The sequence below is a fragment of the Alosa sapidissima genome, chromosome 2 (genome assembly GCF_018492685.1).
Source record: "Alosa sapidissima isolate fAloSap1 chromosome 2, fAloSap1.pri, whole genome shotgun sequence".
Classification (NCBI taxonomy): Eukaryota; Metazoa; Chordata; class Actinopteri; order Clupeiformes; family Clupeidae; genus Alosa; species Alosa sapidissima.
Window position 1 is genome coordinate 1,177,468 of NC_055958.1, and position 27,500 is coordinate 1,204,967.

General features: G+C 47.3%; 1 protein-coding gene across 1 annotated transcript in view; it reads right to left on the minus strand.

The window, feature by feature from the left end:
* LOC121694399 (immunoglobulin superfamily member 3-like) overlaps positions 1–27,500 on the minus strand; it is a 67,677-nt gene that overhangs the window by 15,795 nt on the left and 24,382 nt on the right. The window contains exon 2 of the mRNA XM_042074556.1: positions 8,752–9,138. Within this exon, the coding sequence (XP_041930490.1) occupies positions 8,752–9,138 (387 nt within the window). The remainder of the gene's footprint in view (positions 1–8,751; positions 9,139–27,500) is intronic.

A 27,500-nucleotide genomic window follows, 5' to 3' on the forward strand; every position in this document is an offset into this window, starting at 1 on the left:
AGGCACACATAACTAAGGAATATGGTTGGACTACTGTTTGCACCTTCACCATGACACTCACTCCCTTTAGCACCTCACCAGTCCTGGCCCTGTCACTACAAGCGTCTTATGCTTGATCACCCTCAAGCACATTGGACTTTCTTAATTTAACTTATATAGTGTATTTAGTTTTTAGTTTGTTAGATTCTTATCTTATCTTCTACTGACTTTATTGTACAGTTGAGTTTAGTTATATGTTTATACTTATACTAATGTTTACCATTTCTGTTGTAAGTGCATGTTGTGTGTTATGTCTGTATGCTACTGAGACCCTTGAATTTCCCCTTGAGGATCAATAAAGTATCTATCTATCTATCTATCGCAGTATGTGTGTGTGTGTGTGTGTGTGGGGGGGGGGGGGGGGTTGTCGGGGGTGGCATTCCCATGCTGAACAGTTGTGCAGACACTCCGTGGGAAGTGAGGAAAGTGTGGGAATGAAGAGAGAGAGAGAGAGAGTGAAGGAGAGGGAAAGAGAAAGAGAGAGAGAGAGAGAGAGAGAGAGAGAGAGAGAGTGTGAGTGAGTGTGTGAACGGGTGATGGGGTCAGCCAGGTGACAGATGCACCACACAAGGAAATCAGCGCAGGTCAGAGATCAACAATGCTGGACACCAAGTCAACACACACACACACACACACACACACACACACACACACCTGTTCTCATAGAGGCCAAAGTCCAGCCCACACTAATAGCCCTCAGACAGCACACTGCCCCACACTCTAGCCAGTCCAGTGGTGACGCCTCTTTACACATCTCTATACTGTAGCATCAGTCCAGTGGTGACGCCTCTTTACACATCTCTATACTGTAGCATCAGTCCAGTGGTGACGCCTCTTTACACATCTCTATACTGTAGCATCTGTCCAGTGGTGACGCCTCTTTACACATCTCTATACTGTAGCATCAGTCCAGTGGTGACGCCTCTTTACACATCTCTATACTGTAGCATCTGTCCAGTGGTGACGCCTCTTTACACATCTCTATACTGTAGCATCAGTCCAGTGGTGACGCCTCTTTACACATCTCTATACTGTAGCATCAGTCCAGTGGTGACGCCTCTTTACACATCTCTATACTGTAGCATCAGTCCAGTGGTGACGCCTCTTTACACATCTCTATACTGTAGCATCAGTCCAGTGGTGACGCCTCTTTACACATCTCTATACTGTAGCATCAGTCCAGTGGTGACGCCTCTTTACACATCTCTATACTGTAGCATCAGTCCAGTGGTGACGCCTCTTTACACATCTCTATACTGTAGCATCAGTCCAGTGGTGACGCCTCTTTACACATCTCTATACTGTAGCATCAGTCCAGTGGTGACGCCTCTTTACACATCTCTATACTGTAGCATCAGTCCAGTGGTGACGCCTCTTTACACATCTCTATACTGTAGCATCAGTCCAGTGGTGACGCCTCTTTACACATCTCTATACTGTAGCATCAGTCCAGTGGTGACGCCTCTTTACACATCTCTATACTGTAGCATCAGTCCAGTGGTGACGCCTCTTTACACATCTCTATACTGTAGCATCAGTCCAGTGGTGACGCCTCTTTACACATCTCTATACTGTAGCATCTGCATTTGCGTTCCTTACACGTCACACTTACAGCACACACTTACATCCAACATGGCTGTCCCTACAAAGCCAGGCCTCTGTAGTATTAGATCAAACCTAAAGCCTTTTGGTTCTCTCGGCCTCTTCTCCTCTGCCAGGCGAGCAAAGGGGACATTCGGATTAAAAAGCACTGCGTGCTGCTAACTGCATATCAGCAGAACATGTGGCCACCCTGGCCTATGCAACAGCATACTCGAGTACACCATTAAACAACAGAGGGACATGCAACAGCATACTCGAGTACACCATTAAACAACAGAGGGACATGCAACAGCATACTCGAGTACACCAGTAAACAACAGAGGGACATGCAACAGCATACTCGAGTACACCAGTAAACAACAGAGGGACATGCAAAGGGGTTGGTAATACGCCCTGCTTTCATAGAGGGCCACTCGCCCCCATTATAGTGAATAACACCATTAAAGTCTATTAAAGTCCATGACTCCACTGAGGCCAGGGACGGATGGAGAGGGGCTTATGCTGGCTAGCGCTTCTGACTGCGTGAGAGTGTGTGTGTGTGTGTGTGTGTGTGTTTGTGTGTGTGTGCGTGTTTGTGTTTGTGTGTGCGGGGGGTCGACTCAGGGCTAGAGTGCGTTATATGATAGTAATACATATGCCAGTACATCATAGTGAAGAACAGTTAAGTGCAGTGCTAAATCAAAAATGATATAGGATACAGTTGACTCCGCACAGAGGAAGTGTTAGGAGTCATTAGTGGGGCACAATGCATTTACGTCTATTTTACTTAGGAGATGCACAGTCAGTCACTCAGTCAGTCTGTGTTTTTATTCAAAGGGGCCTCCACCACTTTCAGTATGTGCCTATAACAGGGTGTGTGTTCCAACGAACCCAGACAGCAGATTATTACAGCATCCTGTTCCAGGATGTGGTTCTGGTTTTGGTCCCAAATGGGATCAGGATCAAGTCCATTGTTAAAGATAATTTACCAAGCTCATGTTCAGTCCCATCATATGACTTTAGAGATCCTTTAATAAGCCCATGTTCAGTCCCATCATATGGCTTTAGAGAGAGTAATGGGTTCAGTGTGCTAGAGTGGACATGTCTTGTGAGGCGTAACACAGGCACATGACTCACTGGCCACAGTGACAGGAAAGACGGACGGGCCTCTGGTCATACCAGCATAGCCAGCCTCTTCGCCTTGAGTGGCATTGGGTACAGTTCACATCCATCTGGTAGACTGCAATAGCGCACAGTACATGGATGCAGTACTACAGTGTTGTGTAGAAGCCTCTTTTGGTCCTCATTCCTTCACAGGGCAGTTACTGATTCACTAATGATCATAATCTCATAAAATTGATCCAGGATTGAGATTTCTATTCAAGCTGGGATCTGTGAAACGTCTTGAGAGGTGTGCGGTTATACGCTATAGAAATGAAATTGCATTCAAGTCTTGAGAGGTGTGCGGTTATACGCTATAGAAATGAAATCGCATTCAACTGATTTTGATTTAAAAAAATTCACTGGCCATAAGGGCAGCATCGGATGGCGTGTTAGCGTGTGTCCAGCGTGTGTCCAGCGTGTTAGCGTGTGTCCAGCGTGTGTCCGGCGTGTTAGCGTGTGTCCAGCGTGAGTCCAGCGTGCGTCCGGCGTGTGTCCGGCGTGTTAGCGTGTGTCCGGCGTGTTAGCGTGTAGGGCTGGGTTCAAAAAATCGATTCAAGATTCAATATCGATTCTCGTTCGAAAAATACGATATCGATTAAAAATTTGCGGATCGATCTTTTCCTGTCTGCTAGGCACTAATGTCTAGGCACTACTTCGCGCGACCGCGCAAGGAGACCTATAAAAACGTGAGACCGGCGAAACCGAAACCTAAGGCAGAGCGAACCAAGCATGGCTGAAGCTGCCCCATTAAAATCACCTTCTGGCCTAAAGGCCGACGTTTGGAAACACTTCGGTTTTAAAAGTTACGAAGATAGAGAGGAACTGGATAAAAGAAATGCAATCTGCAAACTGTGCCAAATTCAGGTAAAATATAGTGGCAATACCACAAATCTCCGAAACCACTTATCCAGGCACCACGGAGTTTTAGCTAGAACGTCAGGGGCTAATCAGACTGCTCTGGAAAAGGCATTTGTGGTTAAATTTCCTTCTCATTCTCAACGTGCCTTGAGCCTTACTGAGGCAGTTGGCATCTTTGTTAGCAAAGACATACGCCCGTACAGCGTGGTGGAAAACAGTGGCTTCCGACTTTTCGTTAAGAGACTGGAACCACGATATGTTCTGCCTACTCGCAAACACTTAAGCGAAACTGTTATCCCAAAAATGTACGATGAAGCAAAAGACAACCTCGCAAATTCCCTAAGGTCTGCTGAAAGAGTGTCTTTGACGTGTGATTGTTGGACGTCGAGAAACACCGTGTCATATCTCACCATCACGTCTCACTATATTGACGATGAATGGAGGCTAGTGTCTAACGTGCTTCAGACGAGAGCTGTTGAAATGAGCCACACCGCTAGCAATCTTGCTGATCTGCTAACCGAAGCGATACAAGAGTGGGAAATATCTGACAAAGACCCTGCAATTGTAACAGATAATGCCGCGAACATCGTCAGGGCTGTACAGCTGATGGGCCATTTCCACATAGGGTGTTTTGCGCACCTTATCAACTTGGCTTCACAAGCAGGTCTAAAAACTACAGCTGTCGCGCGTTTACTGGGGCGAGTAAGGCGAATTGTCTCATTTTTTCACCGAAGCACCACAGCAAACAAAGTGCTAGAACAGAAACAAAAACTTCTTCAGTTGCCACAACATAAACTCGTGATGGATGTCATTACTCGATGGAACAGCTCCCTAGAGATGCTGGAACGGTTCTTAGAACAGCAACCAGACATCTCTGCAGCGCTGCTATCACCTGACGTGCGCAGAAAGGAAAGTGACATCTGCACCTTGACAGAGACGGACATAACCACAGCAGAGGACGTGGTGAAAAGTCTAGGGCCAATGAAGACACCCACGCTAGCTATGTCTGAAGAGGCTTCTCCAACTATGTCCATGGTTGCACCACTGCAGTCCCAGCTTCTGATTCAGATGAGATGTACTGCTGAAGACTCTTCTGTGATTAAGGAGCTCAAAACAGCGATTTACAACAACTTGAATCCAAGCTATGTTCATTTAACATGCATATCTAGTAGCACTGAGTTGCAATGTCTTAAAACAAATACATGGAGTTTTACTTAAAACACACTTCTCTCTGGCATGTCAATGATTGATTAATTGACAGTTTCTTACCCAGAGCAACCATTTAACCTCTGTAATTTTAGACTGTACAATTATATAACAGTGTGTGTGTTTGCATGGCTGTCTGTTCCATCTGTATGCTTTAACTTTAGGCCTAGTACCTTGGTTTAGTTACACAATGCATTCATACAATATATGTAAAAGTGATATTTATTCCTCTCTTTAGATATGAAGCCCTGAAGGATGACCTGTGGCTGGCATCATCATTAGATCCACGCTTCAAGACTCTACCATTCCTGTCTGATGAGGCATGTGCTGCTGTATTCTTCAAATTGACCTCTGAAGCTGCTCATCTGAACCAATTAACTGATGTAAGTTTGCAGAAATATGTACATTTGAATATTTAGGCTTGCTATCTTTATTGTGTTGGAAAAGCAAATCAATTGAATTCAGGTGAATTTGGGTTTTATTTTCTAATATTTTTCTACATCAACAGACAGCTGAGGAAACTACACCTGCACAGCAAGAAGACACCTCCCATGGTTCAGCTGATGTGGCTGTGCCTGTTCCAACTCAACCAAAGAGGCCAAAAGACTCATCTGCTCTGATTGCTTTACTGGGGTCAGCATACACACCAGAAACTTCACCATTAAGGAAAACTCCTACTCAAAAAGCTCAGGATGAGGTCACCAGATACAGGAAAGTAACATCTATTCCTCTTTCTCAAAATCCACTGACATGGTGGAGCATGCATGCCGGGGAGTTTCCTCTTCTGGCAGACCTAGCAAAGCGGTACCTTTGCATACCTGGGACCAGTGTCCCATCTGAGTGAGTGTTTTCAACCGCTGGTGATATTGTTACTGCTCAAAGGAGCTGCCTCACTTCACAACATGTAGACCAGCTCCTTTTCCTCCAGAAAAATGTTGTAATTCCTGAAGAATAGGATGGTCCTATCAGTCAAGCAGAATTTCCTGCACTTTGCTGTGGTTGCTGAGCTACTGTTGTAGTTTTTTTTTTCTTTGACCAGATGTGGTCATTGTTGTTTAACCCTGCCATGGGTATTGTTATTCAACCAATTAATTTTAATGTTACCGTTGCTCAACCATTTTTGTGGTTATCATTTCATTGCCAAAACAGGGCTACTAACTTTGTTCATGATTGAACTTAAGAATTTAAATAAAACCTGGAATTCTTTAACTTCTTTGCTCCTAACTTCTTTGACTCTCCCTCTCTCTCTGTCCCTCTTACACACATACACACACACACACGAGACAGTTCCTGTCAACAGTTACAGTTATTCATGTGCAGAAGTAATTTTAATTTAAATTGACAACCCAGCAATTGAATTTATGGAGATTGTACTTAATAACCACTTATTGGAAAAGTTTGTATTGTAGTACAGGCCATTGACATAGGGATATGCTCCACTCAAGTCATTTTATAACCAAGAAAAACTATTGTTGACAAAAAAATCCCTAAATAAATCGATATTGAATCGAATCGGATCGAATCGAGAATCGATTTGGATCGTGACCTTGTGGATCGGAATCGAATCGATTCAGAAAATCTGGATCGATACCCAGCCCTATTAGCGTGTGTCCAGAGTGTTAGCGCGTGTCCAGCGTGTTAGCGAGTGTCCAGCATGTTAGCGTGTTTGCGTGTGTCCAGCGTGTGTCCGGCGTGTTAGCGTGTGTCCGGCGTGTGTCCAGCGTGTGTCCAGCGTGTTAGCGTGTGTCCAGCATGTGTCCAGCGTGTTAGCGTGTGTCCAGCGTGTGTAGGCGTGGGCGCCGCTGCTAGCTGGGGCTATAGCTGGCCTCTCTGCTCTGGTGAGTGGAGAGCAGAGGGTCAGCCCGGAGCCTGTGGTTCGCGAGTCGAGTGCCCGCTGGCTGGCCTGCCGGATGGGGCTGGGGGTGGGGGAGGGTGTGGAGGAGCAGAGTCTGGCCAGGGACAGGTGGCCCTCTGTGGGGGACGAGGAGAGGGAGAGGGAGGAGTGGGGGGGGGGGGGGGGGGGATGTTGTTGGAAGGGGTGTGTGAAAAGGCTTCCAGGGACCACGCCTTGTCACGACTCGCGTGCACACACTTAAAAACACACACACACACATACACACACACACACACACAGGAAGCTGATATTAAAATGCTTCCCTCATTTTATGTCCGCACACACACAGTGCTGTCACACACAGTGCTGGATGGGAGCCCAGTATTTATAGTAAATATGAGAGGCATGCAGGCTGGAGTAGAAATGGCTGACTAACTGAGAAGCACCTGTTCTGTCTTTGTTAGTGTGTGTGTGTGTGTGTGTGTGTGTGTGTGTGTGTGTGTGTAACAAAGATTCACAGAAACACACACACTCAAAAAACACACACACAAGCATACAAATAGACTTTCTCTTTCACAGAGACACACACACACACACACACACACACTTTCTCCCACACTTTAGGACACAACCCCACAGCATTCATACATTCACACACCTCAGTCCAACTTCTCCTCTCCACACTGCAGTCCAGAGGAAAGCCACCACAGACAAGGGACCAGACACACCCAGGAAATGGACAAGGACAAAAGAGAGCCAGAGACAGGGGACCAGAGACCAGAGACGGGGACACATAGTGCACCCAGGGACAGAGAGCAGACATGGGGCCAGGGACAGAGAGCAGACATGGGGCCAGGCAGAGCGAGAAGTTAAGCTCAGTGCGCATGGGCTCGGAGAGGCACAGCAGGGAGATGGATGATCTGATGAAGAGCTTTAATCATCCCCCAGCTCCTGATAAACACACACACACAGCTAATGATGATCTGATGACCAGGGGCAAAAGGGAGCTGATTAGTGTGTGTGTCTGTGTGTGTGTGTGTGTGTGTGTGTGTGCGTGCGCATTTTGGTGTATTTGTGTATAAGCATATGAAAGTGTTTAGCAACCTAAGTCTGTGTATATGTTTATGTGTGTGTGTGTGTGTACTGACTGACACAGATGGACTGGCTCCCAGACAGCAACTCACTTCATCATCGCGCCAGCTTTTCCCCAGAACAAAGGGAAAGAGAGGGAAAGAGAGAGAGAGAGAGAGAGAGAGAGAGAGAGAGAGAGAGAGAGTGAAAAAGGGAGAGAGAAAGGAGAGAAAAAAGATGACTAATGTCCAAACTATTAAACCCACTCAAGCAATCCGACTCCACTAATTAATGATGGGGGAGGACCAATTAGAGGGGAGTCGTTAGCGTTGCTAACGGAGACGAGATGGAGACAGGAGCACGACGACTCCTCACACGACAAGCCACTTCAGCTGCAGGTAAAAACGGAGGAGGAGGTCGTCATGGAAATTACGACTTTAATGAGCTAATTGATCGAGTTTAAAGAAACATGTTGGCCACACATGGTGAATTTACAATCCAGAGCCCAACCACACTCTTTATGTAGTTCAATCACAACTCAATGGATTTAGGTACATTATAATGAACATGAAAGAACTCAGTGGTGAGTTTTATATTGCGAGGCTACACACCAGGCAGGGATATTATTTCAAATAAAACAACCAGCAGCATGAAACTCAGCAGTGAATTTAACAACAGCAAGCCATTCCCTACCAGGTTCATTACTTTCATAAAAATACAATGACCACCAGCTCACCACTCACTGGTCAGTTCAATAACAGAAAACCCGTGCTACCAGCAAATTACTTACATGGAAACACGACATCTTGACACTCAGCGGTGATTTGAAGAACAGCCACACACACACTCACACACACACACACACACACACACACTCACACTCACACTCACACTCTACTGATGGCTCTCTGATGACTCACAACTTCTTGACACTCAGCGGTGATTCTAACAACACACACACACACACACACACACCCTCGCCCACTCTGATGACTCACCGGTGAGGTTGGTGCGGGCGCTGTAGGAGCCGAGGAACTGCCCGTCGGTGTTGGGCGTGTAGCACTCGAACACGCCCTGGTCCTTGGCCTCCAGCTTGGTGATGTGCAGCAGCGCCGCGTCGGCGCTCAGCCGCTCCACCCAGATCTCCTTGCTGTTGACGCGCTGTGCGAAGATGGCGTAGGCGTAGTTGGGCTGCCCCGTGCTCACGATGCGGATCTCGCGGTCGGGCACCGACGGCAGGTACATAGACCACTCAAAGTCCTGCTCCATGCCCTCCTTGTAGCCCGTCACGTTGCACCAGATGGTGGTGTGCGAGCCCTCCGTCCGCACCAGCGGACCACTCTGCACGGTCACCACTCGCTTCGCCCAGCTGGGGGTCAGGCCCGCTGGAGAGAGGGAACAGAGAGAGAGAGAGAGAGAGAGAGAGAGAGAAGTTTAACATACAGTTACTGAATCAATCATCAAAGCATGGCTTCACTGCCCCATTGAAAGACATGATTCATGGCAATAGTCTAGACATTTTCTTAGACCCACGTGTATTACAGCCAAAGATGAAGAGAGAGAGAGAGAGGGAGGGAGGGAGAGAGAGAGGGTGAGATAAAGAGATAGAATGATAGAGAGATAGAGGGTGAAAGATAGAGGTGTTTAGCTTTGGCAAAACAAATGTATGTCTTTTCAAACGAGTGATTTCAACAGCAAATGTAATCAGGTAAAGAGATGTAAAGAAAGATATGGACATACGCCGATTGAGAAAGATATGGACATATGCCGATTGAGAAAGTGAGATGAAAAGATAGACAGAGTTAGAGAGAGAGAGAGAAAAGAAGAGAGATGAATGGACAATCGACAGAGCTGGAGTGCACGAGTGGAAAAGTGAAGAGACCAGAGAAGAGAAAAAACAAACAGTTGTCGTGATGGAGGAAAAATCTAATTTAGAAAGACATCAACGTCGCACCTTCACCCTAGCCGCATCTCAAGCACCCCATGTGTGAGTCTCTCTCTCTCTCTCTCTCTCTCTCTCTCTCTCCACTCTATCTCCACAGCCCTATCTGGTTTGACTGGGCTCATTCAGGCCTGCAGGCGGTGGGGAGAGCTAGAGGTGGATGTGTGTGTGTGTGTGTGTGTGAGGGCTGTGGGTGCAGGCCTGTGGGGTGAATCTGCTTTGTTTGCAAGATGCCCATGAGCTGAAGAGCCCTGGCCATGCAGAAGCCCATTACAGGGCCATTACGGGGCTGGACGCATCCTCTCCACTCCTCTGCAAGCTCCACATGTGAGCACGCAGGGACAAAACACTCTCCACTCCTCTGCAAGCTCCACATGTGAGCACGCAGGACAAAACACTCTCCACTAGCTGTGCATTACACACCACCCCTGTAGTGAGTCAACTTTCCTGGAAAATGAAGAGGAACACACACACACGCACACGCACACGCACACACACAGGCACACACACGCGCGCACACACGCACACGCACACGCACAGGCACTCACAAATAGGCCAGGTGTCTTGTCACTCGCTGTGAAACACTTGAATCACTGTGATTGATTTTTTGGGAAAGACAGGTGGCCTTGACAGACCCTTTATATTCAGCTCACTCTCACACACTCACACTCACACACACACACGCCCTTAATCCAGCAATTAGGAGTGAAAACACTACATCTCACACACACACACACACACACACACACACGCCCTTAATCCAGCAATTAGGAGTGAAAACACTACATCTCACACACTCACACACACACACACACGCCCTTAATCCAGCAATTAGGAGTGAAAACACCACATCTCACACACACACACACACACACACGCCCTTAATCCAGCAATTAGGAGTGAAAACACCACATCTCACACTCTCAACACACAACACACTCAACACACTCAACACTCTCAACACTCTCAACACTCTCAACACTCCCAACACTCTCAACACACTCAACACACTCACAACACACTCAACACACTCAACACACTCAACACACTCAACACACTCAACACTCTCAACACTCTCAACACTCTCAACACTCTCAACACTCTCAACTGAGGGTAGCTGATGCATGTTCTATACCCCCCTTCTGTATGATACCCCTCAGGAGCATCCAGCAGAGCAAATGGTGCCGTTATGAGGAACAGGAACGCCGGCTGAGATTGAACAGGTTGACTTAAATCGTGGAAAAACACAATGTCATAAAAATGCTTGTTGCTGAAAGTGCAAGGCTGGCCCATCTGGAGGTGTGTGTGTGTGTGTGCGCATGTAAGAGCATATATTGGGTAGGCAGGGGTGGGGGTCTAGTGAGTGAGTGGGTATGTGTGTATGTATACTGCACGTATGATCTCAGATTGAATTTCATCTACGGAAAGTTTTAGCAAACGAACCACCTCACGGCGCTGCAATTCCAACATGCAGGAGGTATTGAGGCACTATCTCTCCTGTCTCTCTCTCACACACACACACACACGGCCTGAACTTATCAGAGTCCCTGTGGGGCAGAGCTGCCACTCAAAGCAGCACTCCCTTATGGTTTTTGTGCGTGAGTGTGTGTGTGTATATCAGTGGTTTGCCTGCCGACGGCACCATCGCCAGATGCAGCAGATGGGCTCCTGTCAGCCAGAGAAAGAGAGCAAGACAGAGAGGACAGGAGAGAGAGAGAGAGAGAGAGAGAGAGAGAGAGAGAGGGAGGGAGAGAGAGAGAGAGAGATGGACGTGTGGATACTGGGAGCGGTCATCATGTCCATCTGAGGGAGGAGGGAGAGGTGATCCAGATGGGACAAGGTCAGATGAGAGAGGTTCCTCTCTCCTCAAAACGACCCACTCACTGTGGACATCACCTCGCCCGGTCTCCGTCTCACACACACAAATATACACACAGCGTGTGATGGCGTGTGTGTGTGCGTGTGCATCAATATATGAGGATGTGAATGTCTGACTGTGTGTGACCGTATGCAGAAACACTAACACACACACAGTCAGACAGTTTCTCTATTTCCAAATGGCAAACGTGCACTGAAAATCTCCACATGCTTTCCTATATCCTGTCCTCTCACCTCAACTTTGTGTGTTAGTGTGTGTGTGTGTTAGTGTGTGTGAGTGTGTGTGGCGGACACTGTGAAGCGCACACACACACACACACACACACACACACACACACTAACATAAACACACACAAGTAGCACCTGCTGCAGAGGCCTCATGTCATGCTCCATACACACACACACCCTGACAGCTCATCTTAGGCTAACACGTCCCTACCAAAGTAAATAATAACAAAAAGCCATGGGATATGCCGAAGGCACAGAGCTTGTCCAGAGGGCAAAGCCATTATACCTGTGTCAGGCAAAAACACCACTCAACACAAACACACACGCACACACACAATTCCCATTGCAGTCACAGCAGTTGGGTACTTAATTTTTTTCTGCTCCATTCTCCAGGGTTCTGCGTTGAGAGCCTTGCTACATTGTATTATAAATTGTGGGAATGTGCACTGGCGTGACATAGAAAGTCAATGTTAGCATGAAAACCACCTGAGACCACTGAGGGAGCTGATGGTGTGTGTGTGTGTGTGTGCACCTGTGGCCAAGGTAACAGAGCTTCAAGATCTAGCAAACACAAAACTATTATTTTGTGCTCTCAAAAGCAACAGCAACATTATAAGCCAATATCATCCTTGGGGCTTTGTGTTGGTTTTTTTTCTCCGACTTGGGAGTAAAATTAGTAAACAAGTGCATTTTTTCTGAACAAAGAACAACAGATACAAGGTGAATAGAGAACTGTCTTTTCATCATATATTTGTTTCATCTTGTCGTTAATAATATTGTTGTAGATCTTGAGGCATCTATTTCAGATGATAGAGACAGCGGCACTGAATCAAACATGACATGCTCGCGCAAGTCAAACTCACTGCTATGAGTGCTTTGAGTAGCAGCCTACTCATAATGACTAAATTAAATTGCTACTGATGAACCATATGGCATCAAAGGACGCAGAATGCAAAACTCCCACGGTGGCATTTAAAGGGGCTCTGTAAACAAGCATGACAAATCTATCAATCAATCGATGAGTCATCAGAACAATCTGTCGCGTCGACCCACAGACCGACCAATCAAACACGAGGGTGGCGATGTTCGTCATCGCCTTTGTCTCGGGAGATGAGTGGGAAGAGTTCGGTCTATGCGGGTCCACATCATAGCCCCCTTTCTGGGCGCTTCTAGCAGTCCAGTCCGCACTCTGAGAGCAGTGACCCGTGTCTGGAGTCCAGCATCCGGGGGGTGTTTGGACTGCCATTACAGAGGCCTGGCCCCTTGGCTACAGGGCATGATCATTGTGCTTTGCCTATGGGTAGGTTCAAGGCTGGATGTGGTGGCAGCTGCCTTCATATACAGCTAGCTCAGAGCCTGTTCCTAGACTGGAACAGATCTCATCTGAATCCTGCTCATACTGTAACTACCCGAATCGGGGCCAGCTTTGGTTCAGTGTCCCCGGCAAGATCAGGGGCCAGCCAAAGCCATAGCTGTCATTTCTGGAGCACTCTTACGCGTGAGAGTGTTTGTTTTTTTTGCAGAGGGCCATTGGAGAGTCCCCCGGCTCGCTGAGGGCATTAAATATGGATCACACGCTAAATACTGAGTGTTTACAGCCTAACGCCACAAAGTGTCTGCTGGTTTTGGCTTTGTGCAATTCTCCACATACCCCAGAGAATGTGCCGTCCTCTTAAGTTGCGTGTGTGTATATTGTGTGTGTGTGTGTGTGTGTGTGTGTGTGTGTGTGAGTGTGTGTGTGTGAGTGAGTGAGCGAGTTTGAGAAGGAGGTTTTTATATCCTACATTTTGTCCCCATCTTTAAAAAAGAACACCAAATAGTTTCTAATCGCTACAGGCAAAGAACCAAGTCCGGTTTGGACCAGACTGCTTTTTGAATGGCTCTTGTCCAGAGTCGGTACCATTGACTCAGAGACTTTACTTAATCACAGTCTTTTAAAGCAGGTCATGATGATATGAGGCTCATGTATATATTTGAACATGGTGAGTCTTGTCTGCAGTCTGTGCAGGTGCAGGCCAGAGTTTTGTACAGAAGATCAGTCGTGTGGACTTCAGGAACTGACAGGCGTGTAGCCAACATTCCCCCAACACGTGTTAACACCCCCCACTGCAGCTTCCATTTCTCCTCAGGGCCTCCTGCACACTGGCACTCATTCCTCACACACACTACTGACCACAGAAGCCTTTCTGCCACTTCATCAGTCACCTGTATATGAGACCCCCTTCTCATATACACACACACACAAACACACACTCTCAGAGGTAATCAAGGTTGTGTGCACTGTCTAGCACACACACACACCACACCACACACACACACACACACACACACACACACACACACTGCAGAAGGTGTGAGCTCCATCTACTCAGCCAAGCACAGAGAACCTACTGCAGTGCTGCTGCTGCAGAGAGGAAGGGAGAGAGAGAGAGAAGGAGGGAGAGAGAGATAGAGAGAGAGAGAGAAGAAAGGAGGGAGAGAGAGAGAGAAAAGGAAGGAGGGAGAGAGAGAGGGAAGAAAGGAGGGAGGGGGAAAGAGAGAAATGAGCACAGAGAGGGGGATACAATGAAAGATGGTAGAGAGCCACATAAGGATGGAGAGACTGAGAAGGAATATAGCCAAGAAAGAGTGGGAGAGAGAAAAGAGAGGAAAGAGTTAGTGAAAGAGAGATGGATAGAGAGAGCAAGAGAGAGAAAGAAAGAGAGAGGGAGAAAGAGAGTTCAGAGAGTGCATAAGAGCAGAGTCGGGTGAAGCATGGAAGAGGGGAGGAATCAGAGGGAGAGATGGAGGGAGCGATGGAAAGAGGGAAGAGAAAGAGAGGGAGAGATTAATAGAGGAGAGGAAGGGGCAGATGGACCGAGAGAGAGAGAGAGAGCAATAAAGAGCGCGGGACAGAATAACACACAGGGAGACAGACAAGTAGGTGAGGAGGAGAGTGATTGGGAGAGAATGGAGGAGGTGAAAATGATGAGACAGAGAAGAATGATGAGAGAGAAGCAAAAGAGAGAGAGAGCGCATGATGAGAAGGAGGCAGAGGGGAGGGAGAGTGAGAGAGATCGAGGGAGTGTGTGTGTGTGTGTGTGTGTGTGTGTGTGTGTGTGTGAGAGAGAGAGTGAGTATTTGTGTGCGTGTATGTATGTAATATTTAATCCTAGGTCAGCAGAAAGACAAGGCTATGCTGCCTTAAACAGCACTAAGGAATATCACTACATCAGGCCGAGGCAAACTGGTCCTGGCGGAGCTGTTTGTTTTGCTTTAACTGCACTGCGTGTTGTCCGTCCCAAGTGTTAACCAGGCCCAGCACTCCCACGTGTGTGTGTGTGTGTGTGTGTGTGTGTGTGTGTGTGTGTCTTTCCATCGTTACTCTACATAGCACTGCTATCATGACAATAGCTGTAAATTATAGATATTACCGATGGCTTAAGTATAAACAAAGGTGTGTGTGTGTCTGCAGACAATATCATCACACAAACATATATAACACATCACAGCTCCTCTCTCTCACCATTAGTCTAGACAGCACCAATCCACTCTCCTGCTTACCACCATGTCCACACACACCGCACTTGGACAGCAGCCATGACCGCTCTCATCTGTCTGTGTGTGTGTGTGTGTCCCAATAGTGCTTATAGAACAATCTGAGAATCCACAGTACCTTTTGTGGTGCCCTAGCACACAAATTCACACAAGAACGCCATGATTTCCCCTTTGTGTTTGTGTGAGTGTGTGTGTGCAATAGGTGGCAAGTCTCTCTCACACACACTCACACGCACACACACACACACACACACACACACAGACCAATAAAACAAGAGTAGCACACAATCACCCATACACACAGACCAATAACACAGGAGGCACCCAATCACACACACACACACACACACACTCACACAGAAAACAACAGACATGCACTGAGCAGATGACTGCAGATTAACAGTCATGGCCACAGAGAACTCCCAGGTTTGCAAGTGGGCGGAGAAGAGAGGGATAGAAGAGCGGTCAGAAGAGGAGAGGAGAGGAGGATGAGAGAGGAGAAGAGAGGGGGAGAAGAGCGGTCAGAAGAGGAGAGGAGAGGAGGATGAGAGAGGAGAAGAGAGGGATAGAAGAGCGGTCAGAAGAGGAGAGAGGAGGATGAGAGAGGAGAAGAGAGGGGGAGAAGAGGAGAGGAGAGGAGGATGAGGGAGGAGAAGAGAGGGATAGAGGAGCGGTCAGAAGAGGAGAGGAGAGGAGGATGAGAGAAGAGAAGAGAGGGGGAGAAGAGGAGGATGAGAGAGGAGACAGGAACTCAGCTGGAGACAGACCTGCTAGCCACAACTGCACCTGCTAACTCCAGGCCAGGTTAGTGAAGGACGCAGGGACACACTCACACAGCTGTGTTCAGCATTTAGCTCACTGACCATCCCCCACGTCTGGACGTCAGACAGCACGACGAGAGGCAGAGGGGGGTCAGTCAGGATGTGCATGTCCTCAAATGCCTCATCCTCCAACCATATACAGTACATCAGACTAGCAGTCTGTGCTAGCTCAAATCAACTCTCCAATCTCCCACAGAGAACACACAGAAATAAGGCTAACATTAAGCTTCCAATGTACACCAATATACAGCCACATGATCATATTCCCCTGTAAATCAACAATAATGATTTCACCCTCACCCCTCCTCTCTATTGATGTACAGTGTTCCACAACAAAGGCACAAAAGCATACCTCGGACTGGTGTATTAATATGAAGCCACTCATTGTAAGGGGACTCTGTGGTTGTGTGTTATTTCCCCTGGGTGAGGAAGACAAGCCGTGACAAATCACTTCTGTGTACACAGATAAATTACTTCTACAACCACCCGTGAAGTGACCAGACATAGTGAGAGGGAAGACTCTAGCCATTTGATTTCCAGGATGTTTAAGCACCGGCTTTAGCTAACATTATAAGCTAGGCTAACACATAGTAGCTCGCTAGCAAGCCAGGCAGATAGCCAAGAGAGAAATACAAAGGCAAGGCAGGTGTTGTTTGGCAGGCTAGGCAAATCTTTAATAATGAACATAAAATATAAATAAAACACTATAAAACACAATTAATGTAGCATCACTGACTGCAGTGTACTCATGTAGTCTATTTCAACTATGTTCATAACTTAACAAGTTAATGGTCTAGGCCCTAGAGTCTAGGACGTGAGAAAGATTGACAGGAACAAGGGGTGAACACGATATGCTGTACATGAATGTGCCATATTCAAAAAGAAAACACATTCTATGTACTGCAATCTATCTCGTTAAGTCTCAAGTCACAGGTCTCAACTCTATCTGTGTTGTATTGTTGAATTGAGATTGTTTTAAAACATTAATGCTTCCTCATTGGTTGTCCATAAAGCAACGGGAGTGCTTGAGAAAGTGCAGACTAGACCCATGACAGGAGCTGTGAAGAATGGAGGTAACTGACAGAAGAAAAGCAAGCAAGCAGGCAGGAGATAAGACAGCTCAGAGAGAGAGAGGGAGGGAGGGAGGGAGGGATGGACAGAAAGAGGAAATGTAAGAGTAAGAGAGCATGAGGGAGTGAGACAAATACTGAGGGAAAGAAGGCAGCAGACAGAGGGAAAGAAAATGAGAGAGAGAGAGAGAGAGAGAGAGAGAGAGAGAGAGAGAGAGAGAGAGAGAGATGAAGAAGCAGCAGCAATAAAGCACAAGACAGAAAAGAGGAAATAAACAGAAGGGGAAGAGAGGCAGAGAGGAGGGAGAGAGAGAGGGAGGGAGGGAGGAGGGAGAGAGAGAGGGAGGGAGGGAGGGAGGAGGGAGGGAGAGAGAGAGGGAGGGAGGGAGGGAGAGAGGGAGGGAGGAGGGAGAGAGAGAGGGAGGGAGAGACATAAAGACAGACACAAATAGACACAGAGAGCAACTAAAAGAGGAGAGGAGAGGTGCAGTGCATGGGGTGGGACAGGGGTGAGTGTGTGTCAGAGGAGGAGGCTGCGTACCTGGCTGGGCCTTGTGTGTGTGTGTGTGTGTGTGTGTGTGTGTGTGTGTGTGTGTGTGAGACTTGCCACCTATTGCACACACACACACACACACAAAGGGGAAGTCATGGCGTTCTTGTGTGACTTTGAAAGTGTATTGTGGCTCGGCTCCACTCAGGACTCATAATTAGTAATTAAGCATTAAGAGCCCTAATGAGTGAATTAGCCAGATTAGCTCTGCCATTCACACACACACACACACACACACACACACACCTCTCCAAAAGCACCATCACCAGACACGTTGCCCTTATCCCGCCCCTTAAACTCTCCTGAAAGGACGGGACAGGCTGCTTTCTCTATCTTCATTTGTCAATAAAAGCACTACTTCTTTTCTCTGTCCCACCGCTCCGATAAAGAGAAATACTAAAACACACAAAAGGAGCCATTTAACAAAAGTGGCGTGTTACGAGCTTGGCATTGATTATTCACCATGAAGCTGGAGGAATTTTGTGTGTGTGTGTGTGTGTGTGTGGACTTCAGAATTTTGCTACACTGTCAGAGACGTGGTGAAGGCACACACACACACACACACACACACACACAGTCACACACACACACACAGTCACACACACACAGTCACACACACACACACACAACACACACACACAGTCACACACACGCACACACTGTTGTTTCCGTTTCACGGTCGAGGCTGCTTGGAAGAGAGAGGTCCTGACAGTGAGGCGGTTAACAGGCCTGCCAGTTCCCCAGCTCTGCAGCCTGTGTGAGCGGAGGTCAAGGCCTTCCCATCTCCACTGGACTCTCACACACACACACACACACACTCACACACACACACAACACAACACACACACACACGTGAGAAAAAAGACTGTTCTATGCATAGAGCATGGAATAGCTATATGGGTTTACATGAAGGATAATGTGAAGTGAATTAGTTGGAAGCGCTTCGGACAAATTATTTCCGGCATATTCTCTGACCAGACTGAAAACCTCTGGGTCATTTAGTTCACACATCTGAGTAAGAACACAGCTGTGTGCTCCTACGTATAAGCACACACACACACACACACACACACACACAAATGTCTTTCAGAGCATGCTAATGTCTTACTCGGTTTACCAACGTGACTGGACAGTGGAGGCTGGTGACGCGCAAACACACACACACAGCTTCTTTGTCTTTGACTATCAGCGAGTGTGTGATTGTGTGTGTGTGTGTGTGTGCATGTAGGCGCACCAGCAGCTGGGGTCACAGCTGTACCGGTGTCTGTGAGGGTGTGGGAGACCAAGTTCATATGTTGCCCTGTGTGTCTCGGTGTGTGTGTGTGTGTGTGTGTGTGTGTGTGTGTGTGTGTGTGTGTGTGTGTGTGTGTGTGTGTGTGTGTGTGTGTGAATGCACATTTGTGTGCCTTCACATAGCAACAGAGCCATTTCTGTACTTCCTCCGAGTTCACTGCCGGTGCGACCCCTGAGACCTCCTGCTGAGGAAATAGACCAGGCCTTTCAAAAGTGACCATATATGGTATATGCATTATCGCATAAGTGGCCTTTCAAAAGTGACCATATATGGTATATGCATTATCGCATAAGTGGCCTTTCAGAAGTGACCATATATGGTATATGCATTATCGCATAAGTGGCCTTTCAGAAGTGACCATATATGGTATATGCATTATCGCATAAGTGGCCTTTCAGAAGTGACCATATATGGTATATGCAATATCGCATAAGTGGCCTTTCAGAAGTGACCATATATGGTATATGCATTATCGCATAAGTGGCCTTTCAGAAGTGACCATATATGGTATATGCATTATCGCATAAGTGGCCTTTCAGAAGTGACCATATATGGTATATCCATGGCCGCCACTGTCTTTAAGTGGACTGCAGGGAGAGAGCAGCACAGAAAAATGGAGGTGCAGAACGAGAGAAAGAGAAAGAGAGAGAGAGAAAGAGAGAGAGTAACCCTGTGTGTGTGGGGTGTGTACTTGTGTCAGAACATCAGTTGGGCAGTGGAGTCTGGCACAGGCCTGGTGTGTGTGTGTGTGTGTGTGTGTGTATGTGTCTGTGCCTGTACTGTATGTGTGTGTGTGTATATGTGTATGTGTGTGTGTACATGTGTCAGAACATCAGTTGGTCTTGTCTGAGGCAGTGGAGTCTGACAAGCCTGGAGTGTGTGCATGATGTGCTGCTGCAGAGACCTGCTGGGCACACTAAGAATGGACATCAGGAGGGAGGGAGGGGGAGAGAGGGAGAGAGAGAGGGAGGAAGAGAAGGAGAGCAAGTTAGTGGAAACATAGTGGGTACATATACAGGATACAGAGGGGAGACCCACAGAACAAGACAACACAGAGAGAGAGACAGAGATCCTTACAGACGGGCATGACAGCAGTCCAGACAGACAAGCAAAATAGATATGGAGCGAGACAGACAGACCGAGACAGACAGACAGACAGAGATGAAAAAGATAGACAGAAAGGAAATACAGACCGACATGTGACATTCTGTTTTATATACATATTCTTGTGTATGCAGACATACTTTGGCAATACAAATTTATTTTGTATCATGCCGATAAGGCTCTTATGATTTGAACTGAATTGAACTGTCAGACAGACAGACAGACAGATTAGAGTAGGACTTTGGGCTCGCATACAAAACATATCCCATTGGGATGAAGAGAGGAGAGACGACTGGTTGTGTTGGGGAAGAGAGGCAGACAGACAGGCCAGACACTGAGTGAGACAGTGAAGCCAAAGTCAACAGAAATGCAGAGACACAGCAGCTGGACTGAGGGGTGATGAAGGAGGAGAGGAAGGAGGAGAGGAAGAAGGAGAGGAAGGAGGAGAGGAAGGAGGAGAGGAAGGGGAAAAACATGTCTCTCAAAAAGAACCATTGCTCTTTGGGGCACAATGGACCACTTCAATTATTCACAGAGACAGCATTTTAAACTCTCTCTCCCTCTCTCACACACACACTCTCTCTCTCTCCCTCTCTCTCCCTCTCCCTCTCTTTATTCATTCTCTACCTCCCTCCTTTGTTCCCTTCCATCATTGCCAGTGAATGGCCAGGGTCCAGGGTCTGTGGGCATCAGTGTGTTTGGCTGGGAAGGTTATTTAGAAGAAAAATGGACAGACTCACACACAGAGCTGTGGCCACTGAGTCGAGAAAACGACACGAAATAGGGCACATTCATTTCAGTGTGTGTGTGTGTGTGTGTGTGTGTGTGTGTGTGTGTGTGTGTGTGTGTGTGTGTGTGTGTGTGTGTGTGTGTGAGAGAGAGAGATTGTATGAGTGTTTGGCAGTAGAGAGAAAATATGTGTGTGATAGAAGGCATGTGTGTGTTTGTTGCGCAGTGTGTGAAAGTGTGTGTGCATTATCAATCATGGTGTGTGTGTGTGTGTGTGTGTGTGTGTGTGTGCACATATATAGTTATGGCTCCTGTGTCCTAGCTTCATCAGGTGCTGGGGTGATTTTCATTGAGGTTGTTTGTCAAGCTCAACGGTTGTTGCCGTGGATATAGTCCGAGTCCATAAATTCATTTGAAGCCAAGACAAGATTTGTTTTTATGTCTCTGGCAAAATCCACTGATATAGGGAAGTTTGAAGTCGGAGATTTAACACCTCCTTTAACACCCCATCACCCCCCCCCCCCCCCCACAGTGTCTGTTTCCCAGAGTTAGCCCCCCCCCCCCCTCCTTCCTGCTCCCCACTGACAAGACGCCTTCCCGGCCATGACATGAAAAAGAATTAAACGTAATAAGAACACGTCTTCCTCAAGACAAACCCTTGAAGTCAAATCAGTCTTTTTCAAAATGCCTCTGGATTCCCTTTGATGCTCCACAACTGAGTGATGAGACTGGCACTCCCCAAAAATCAGAGCTTTTATTTTTACGCATTTTTTATTCAATGATTTTACAAAAATGGTTCAACTACATAAGCGCACTCACACACACATGCATACACAAATCCTGGATTCCCTGTTGGCTTTTTCAACAAGCCTCCAGCCTCTCTGTGACCCCTGCTTTCCTCGCTGACGTTTTGCCTTCGCCCCACTAATGGGCCAGCGTGTGCGGAGGAGGAAGCACTTTAGGCCAGCAGACGGCCGAGCTTCCTCTGGGAGTGCTAGAGGCCGCCGCAGGACCAAGACCAGCAGAGGAAGAGGAGAGGAGGAAGAGGAGAGGAGGAAGAGGAGAAGAGAGGATAAGAGGAGAGGAGAGGAGGAAGAGGAGAGGAGGAAGAGGAGAGGAGGAAGAGGAGAGGAGGAAGAGGAGAGGAGAGGAGGAAGAGGAGAAGAGAGGATAAGAGAGGAGAAGAGGAGAGGAGGAAGAGGAGAGGAGGGAGAGGAGAGGAGGGAGAGGAGAGGAGAAGATGAGAGGAGGAAGAGGAGAGGAGAGGAGGAAGAGGATGAAGAGGAGAGGAGAAGATGAGAGGAGGAAGAGGAGAGGAGAGGAGGAAGAGGATGAAGAGGAGAGGAGAAGATGAGAGGAGGAAGAGGAGAGGATGAAGAGGAGGAAAAGAAGAAGAGAAGAGGATAAAAACGAGGAGGAGGAAGAGGAGAGGAGGGGAGGAAGATGAGAGGAGAAGTCGTTCAGCAGAAACCCTGACCCCACCATAACAATAATTGGGAGATCCTCTGAAAAGGACGCATAATGGCCGATTATCACCGTCGGCATACTGGTGAGGGTCCGAAGGGTCTACAGGGCTACGAGGTCCAGCAGAGAGGGCTTCCAACAGCCCATGTGCAAATAGCGTGGACGGGTGAAGTGGACTGGGCTTTAAATTACAGTCAGATGGCGGCGTCTGGACATCTGATAATGCAGACCAGAGAAAATGCAGTACAGATGTATGTTAGACAGACCCCAGATTTACAGCACGAGCATCAATCTCAAAATCTCTCTCTCTCTCTCTCTCTCTCTCTCTCAAACGCACATGCGCGCGCGCGCACACACACACACACACACACACACACACACACACACACACACACACACACACACACAGAGAGAGAGAGTTAGTTCCAGTGCTCCTGGCTGTGGCTGTAAAAGCAAGATGACGTAGAGGACTGCAGCGCTCTGTCTGGACATGCTCCCCTCATAAACCCGTCAACACTAAAGCGCACTGCAAAACATATCCCCTACATACACGCTAAAGTGCACTGCAAAACATACATATCCCCTACATGCACGCTAAAGCGCACTGCAAAACATACATATTCCCTACATGCACGCTAAAGCGCACTGCAAAACATATCCCCTACATACACGCTAAAGTGCACTGCAAAACATACATATCCCCTACATGCACGCTAAAGCGCACTGCAAAACATATCCCCTACATACACGCTAAAGTGCACTGCAAAACATACATATCCCCTACATGCACGCTAAAGCGCACTGCAAAACATACATATCCCCTACATGCACGCTAAAGCGCACTGCAAAACATACATATCCCCTACATACACGCAGAGAGACAGAGAGAGACAGAGAGAGACAGAGACAGAGAGATGGAAAAGGTGGAAGCTGCTCTCTCATCCTACACACACTCCCTCCTGCTCTGCATCCTACACACACTCCATCCTGCTCCCTCATCCTACACACACTCCCTCCTGCTACACACACTCCCTCCTGCTCTGCATCCTACACACACTCCCTCCTGCTACACACACTCCCTCCTGCTCTGCATCCTACACACACTCCCTCCTGCTACACACACTCCCTCCTGCTCTGCATCCTACACACACTCCCTCCTGCTTTCTCATCCTACACACACTCCCTCCTGCTCTCTCATCCTACACACACTCCCTCATCCTACACACACTCCCTCCTGCTCTGCATCCTACACACACTCCCTCCTGCTTTCTCATCCTACACACACTCCCTCCTGCTCTCTCATCCTACACACACTCCCTCCTGCTTTCTCATCCTACACACACTCCCTCCTGCTCTCTCATCCTACACACACTCCCTCATCCTACACACACTCCCTCCTGCTCTCTCATCCTACGCACACTCCCTCCTGCTACACACACTCCCTCCTGCTCTCTCATCCTACACACACTCCCTCCTGCTCTCTCATCCTACACACACTCCCTCCTGCTACACACACTCCCTCCTGCTCTCTCATCCTACACACACTCCCTCCTGCTACACACACTCCCTCCTGCTCCCTCATCCTACACACACTCCCTCCTGCTCTCTCATCCTACACACACTCCCTCCTGCTCTCTCATCCTACACACACTCCCTCCTGCTCCCTCATCCTACACACACTCCCTCCTGCTCCCTCCTGCTACACACACTCCCTCCTGCTCTGCATCCTACACACACTCCCTCCTGCTACACACACTCCCTCCTGCTCTCTCATCCTACACACACTCCCTCCTGCTACACACACTCCCTCCTGCTCTGCATCCTACACACACTCCCTCCTGCTACACACACTCCCTCCTGCTACACACACTCCCTCCTGCCCTCCCTCCACCGCTCTCACTCTCTCTCACTTTTTCTCAACACTTCTTCCTCATCTCTTCCTCCTCCTTCCATCCCTCTTCATCTTCCTCTCTTCCCTCATCCCATCGCTCTCTCGCTCTTCCTCAACGCCCCTCCCCCTCTCCCTTGCTCTTCTTCTCCACCTCCTCAACTCTTCATCTCTCTCCCTCTTCATCTGTCTCTCTCTTGTTCTCTCTTTCCTTTCCCTTCTATTTATGTTTCTCCATCCCTCTCCCTCTCTCTCCATCTCTCCATCTCCCTCACTCCTTTTGTCCCTCACTCCTCCTCCTGTGGCTGCCCTTTGTGTTTTCCCAGAGTGGCTTTGAGAGCTCCAGCCAGGCTCCAGTCAGCAGGGACACCTCCCAGCCCTCTGCCCAGGATCCAGCCTGCTCCGCCTGGCCAACAATGAGTGGATCCATCCCTCCCGTCCAGCAGAGCAGTAACAACAGGCTCAGAGCTGCAGTGGAGCTCTTCTCCCCTCAGTAACAGGCTTTAACCCCTAACACTCCTCCATCGTGCTCAGCTCATCTCCCTCTCTCTCTCCAACTCTGGCCAAAGTACATGTGCATACAATTGCACACAATATGCTTTACTACTCTTGCTACATACACACACATAGATGATTTCTTAATGCATATACACCCACACACACATTGAGTAATAAGTTCACACAACCAGTCCCTAACCTACCGACACCCTGTCCAGATGGACTCTCACCTTAGAAAAGAAAACTACCTAAAAGTTAGTCAACAATGTTTAACCTAACTCTACTGCCACATAGACACACACGCAGAGACAGACACAGAAACACACACACACACACACGAGATACGAGCAACCTTCTTAACATGACCTTCTGCAAGCTGCTACCTTTCACAGACAAGGCACAAGCACGGCAACATTTCTGCTTAAGACCGCATTAAAAAATATGCAAACATGTGCACACGATAGCTGTGGAAGCACAGGACTCCAGCTGTGTTGCCATGAGAACAGGAGCTCAAAGCACCATTAGCCTCCATGTAAAAGATAAGGAAACATCATAAAGGGATCATATACATGCTGGTATACATCAACATACATTCCCTTTCGGTCTCACTCTCTCTCCCAGTCAGTCAGACACAGACTCAGACACACACTCCGTCACACACACACACACACAAACGCTACATGTTTCAAATGGATGGTTTAGCATGGAGTCACACACATCAACATACATAAGGAAGTGTGAGAGCGGATTATTCCAAGAGGAAGCCAGATAGGGGGCACAAAGCAGTAATCCAGTCAGAAACAGCCCAAGGTTCACAGCACCAATATGCAGTACACACAGTCATTAATAACTTACACCCTTATCCCCTTCCAAAACACCTCTGTAAAGGTATGACACAAACACACACACGCGCACACACACACGCACACACACGCACACACACACGCACACACACGCACAAGCAAGAGAAAGAACCCGCACACAATGAAAACACCTTCACACACACACACACACACACACACACAAGCAAGAGAAAGAACCAGCACACAATGAAATATACGTGATCACACAAACACCTCCACACTATGCACCGATATGGAATTTTAGGGCCGATAACGATAACCAATATTTATTGGTTTGTTGTGGCAAGCCACTGTGAAAAGTGATTTGGGGAAAGCATTTAATAAGCATCATTTTATTGCAGTAATTTTACCTACCACCAAATGATGGACAGAACTCATAATAGTCCTCAATAGTGCGGCAGTCAACAACATAACAGTAGCCTAGCCCTACAGTATGTGTGGCTCCTTTAAGTGAACCTGACGTCAGTGAATTGCGAGTGAGTGGCTAGAGAGTTTGAATCGTTTTAATTTAGGACTAAACACTCAAACAGCTCAGCTGGGAATAAGCTACAGTATAGCGACCAAATCAGAGTTTGTGAGGGAAACTTAGGTTTAGTTTCAACTGCGGGTAACTGAATAAAGCTGCAACTCCTCAGACTGTATCTTATGTCCGTCTACTCTGTTGCGCACAACCTGCTGCAGCAGAAATGAAAGGGGTTAGCCCCGAAGGTTTTAATAACTTATTATGATGACCTGTCTGGAACTGAAGCACGAATGGTTAGCATATTTCTAGGTAATAATACAAACCCAAGCTAAAGTAATGCAAATATAATACTAAAACACAACTTAGAACTAGGCCTACTTATGTACTCGTCCCACTAACGAGTTTGTTTATTTGTTTCCCCGATCAGCGCGGTAAAGTGCAAACACACCAGCACAAGACGGCTCTAGATAGGGCTGAGCTCCGCTCTGGTAAGGTTAAATGGCGGATCATTCACGAGAGGATTTTGAGATGCACAGATTCCCAAATGAACGCATATCCACAGATTTTGTTAGAGTGGTGAAATACATTCACACCGCTGACATTATATTGAGGAAAAAGTATAGCCAACCAAGCTCAAGTAGCTCAGTCTTCACCCCTTGCAGACACGTGACTTAAGTCACGTGACGGCTCCATGCTGGACGGCAAAAAGATGGGAGACGGACGGCAAATTACATTATGTCATAAAGATTATGATGAACTGAACACCATTACTATAACATCTTTGTAGTTCAATGTGTTGCTGTTTGGGGTCTGATAGTCAAAGAAGATGCCAGTGGTGTTGTTAGATGAAATGGGTCATGATCGCAAATGTAAAGTTATTAAAACTGGTGGTAACAGCAAGGGGAGATAACGTTACGTTAGGCTACTGTAATTAACATTATGGTAAATGAACACCCATAAGTATTTCTGGACTAAAATATTGCAAAGCGATTTGGTTACTTTATTTGTCTTGCTTTTATCAGTTGTAACATAGTCAAAACGTTAAGAATGTCATATCAGAACATGAAATAATAACTAGCTGCCACACTTAGAAGCTAGCTATTCTAGCTAACGTTTATCGTAGCTCATAGTGCTAGGGCTAATGTAACTCGTCAGTTTGTACGTTGCCCAGCGAATAAACTTACTTCTTACATGTCTTAAGTTAAAGAATTGAAAAAAATAGGAAATTAAAAAAAAACTTGAACGGTATTATCTGTTTACATTCAGATCTTGCCAAAGACTTTGCCTAAGTGCTATCTGCCGTCCTGTTCAGAGTCTATGGTTGCTATAGCAACCGCTGCTGTGCTTCATACACTGAGGAGATAAGCATGCAATTGTGGTTGAAATACTCCTGAAACACAAAGAAAACAAACCAAAAT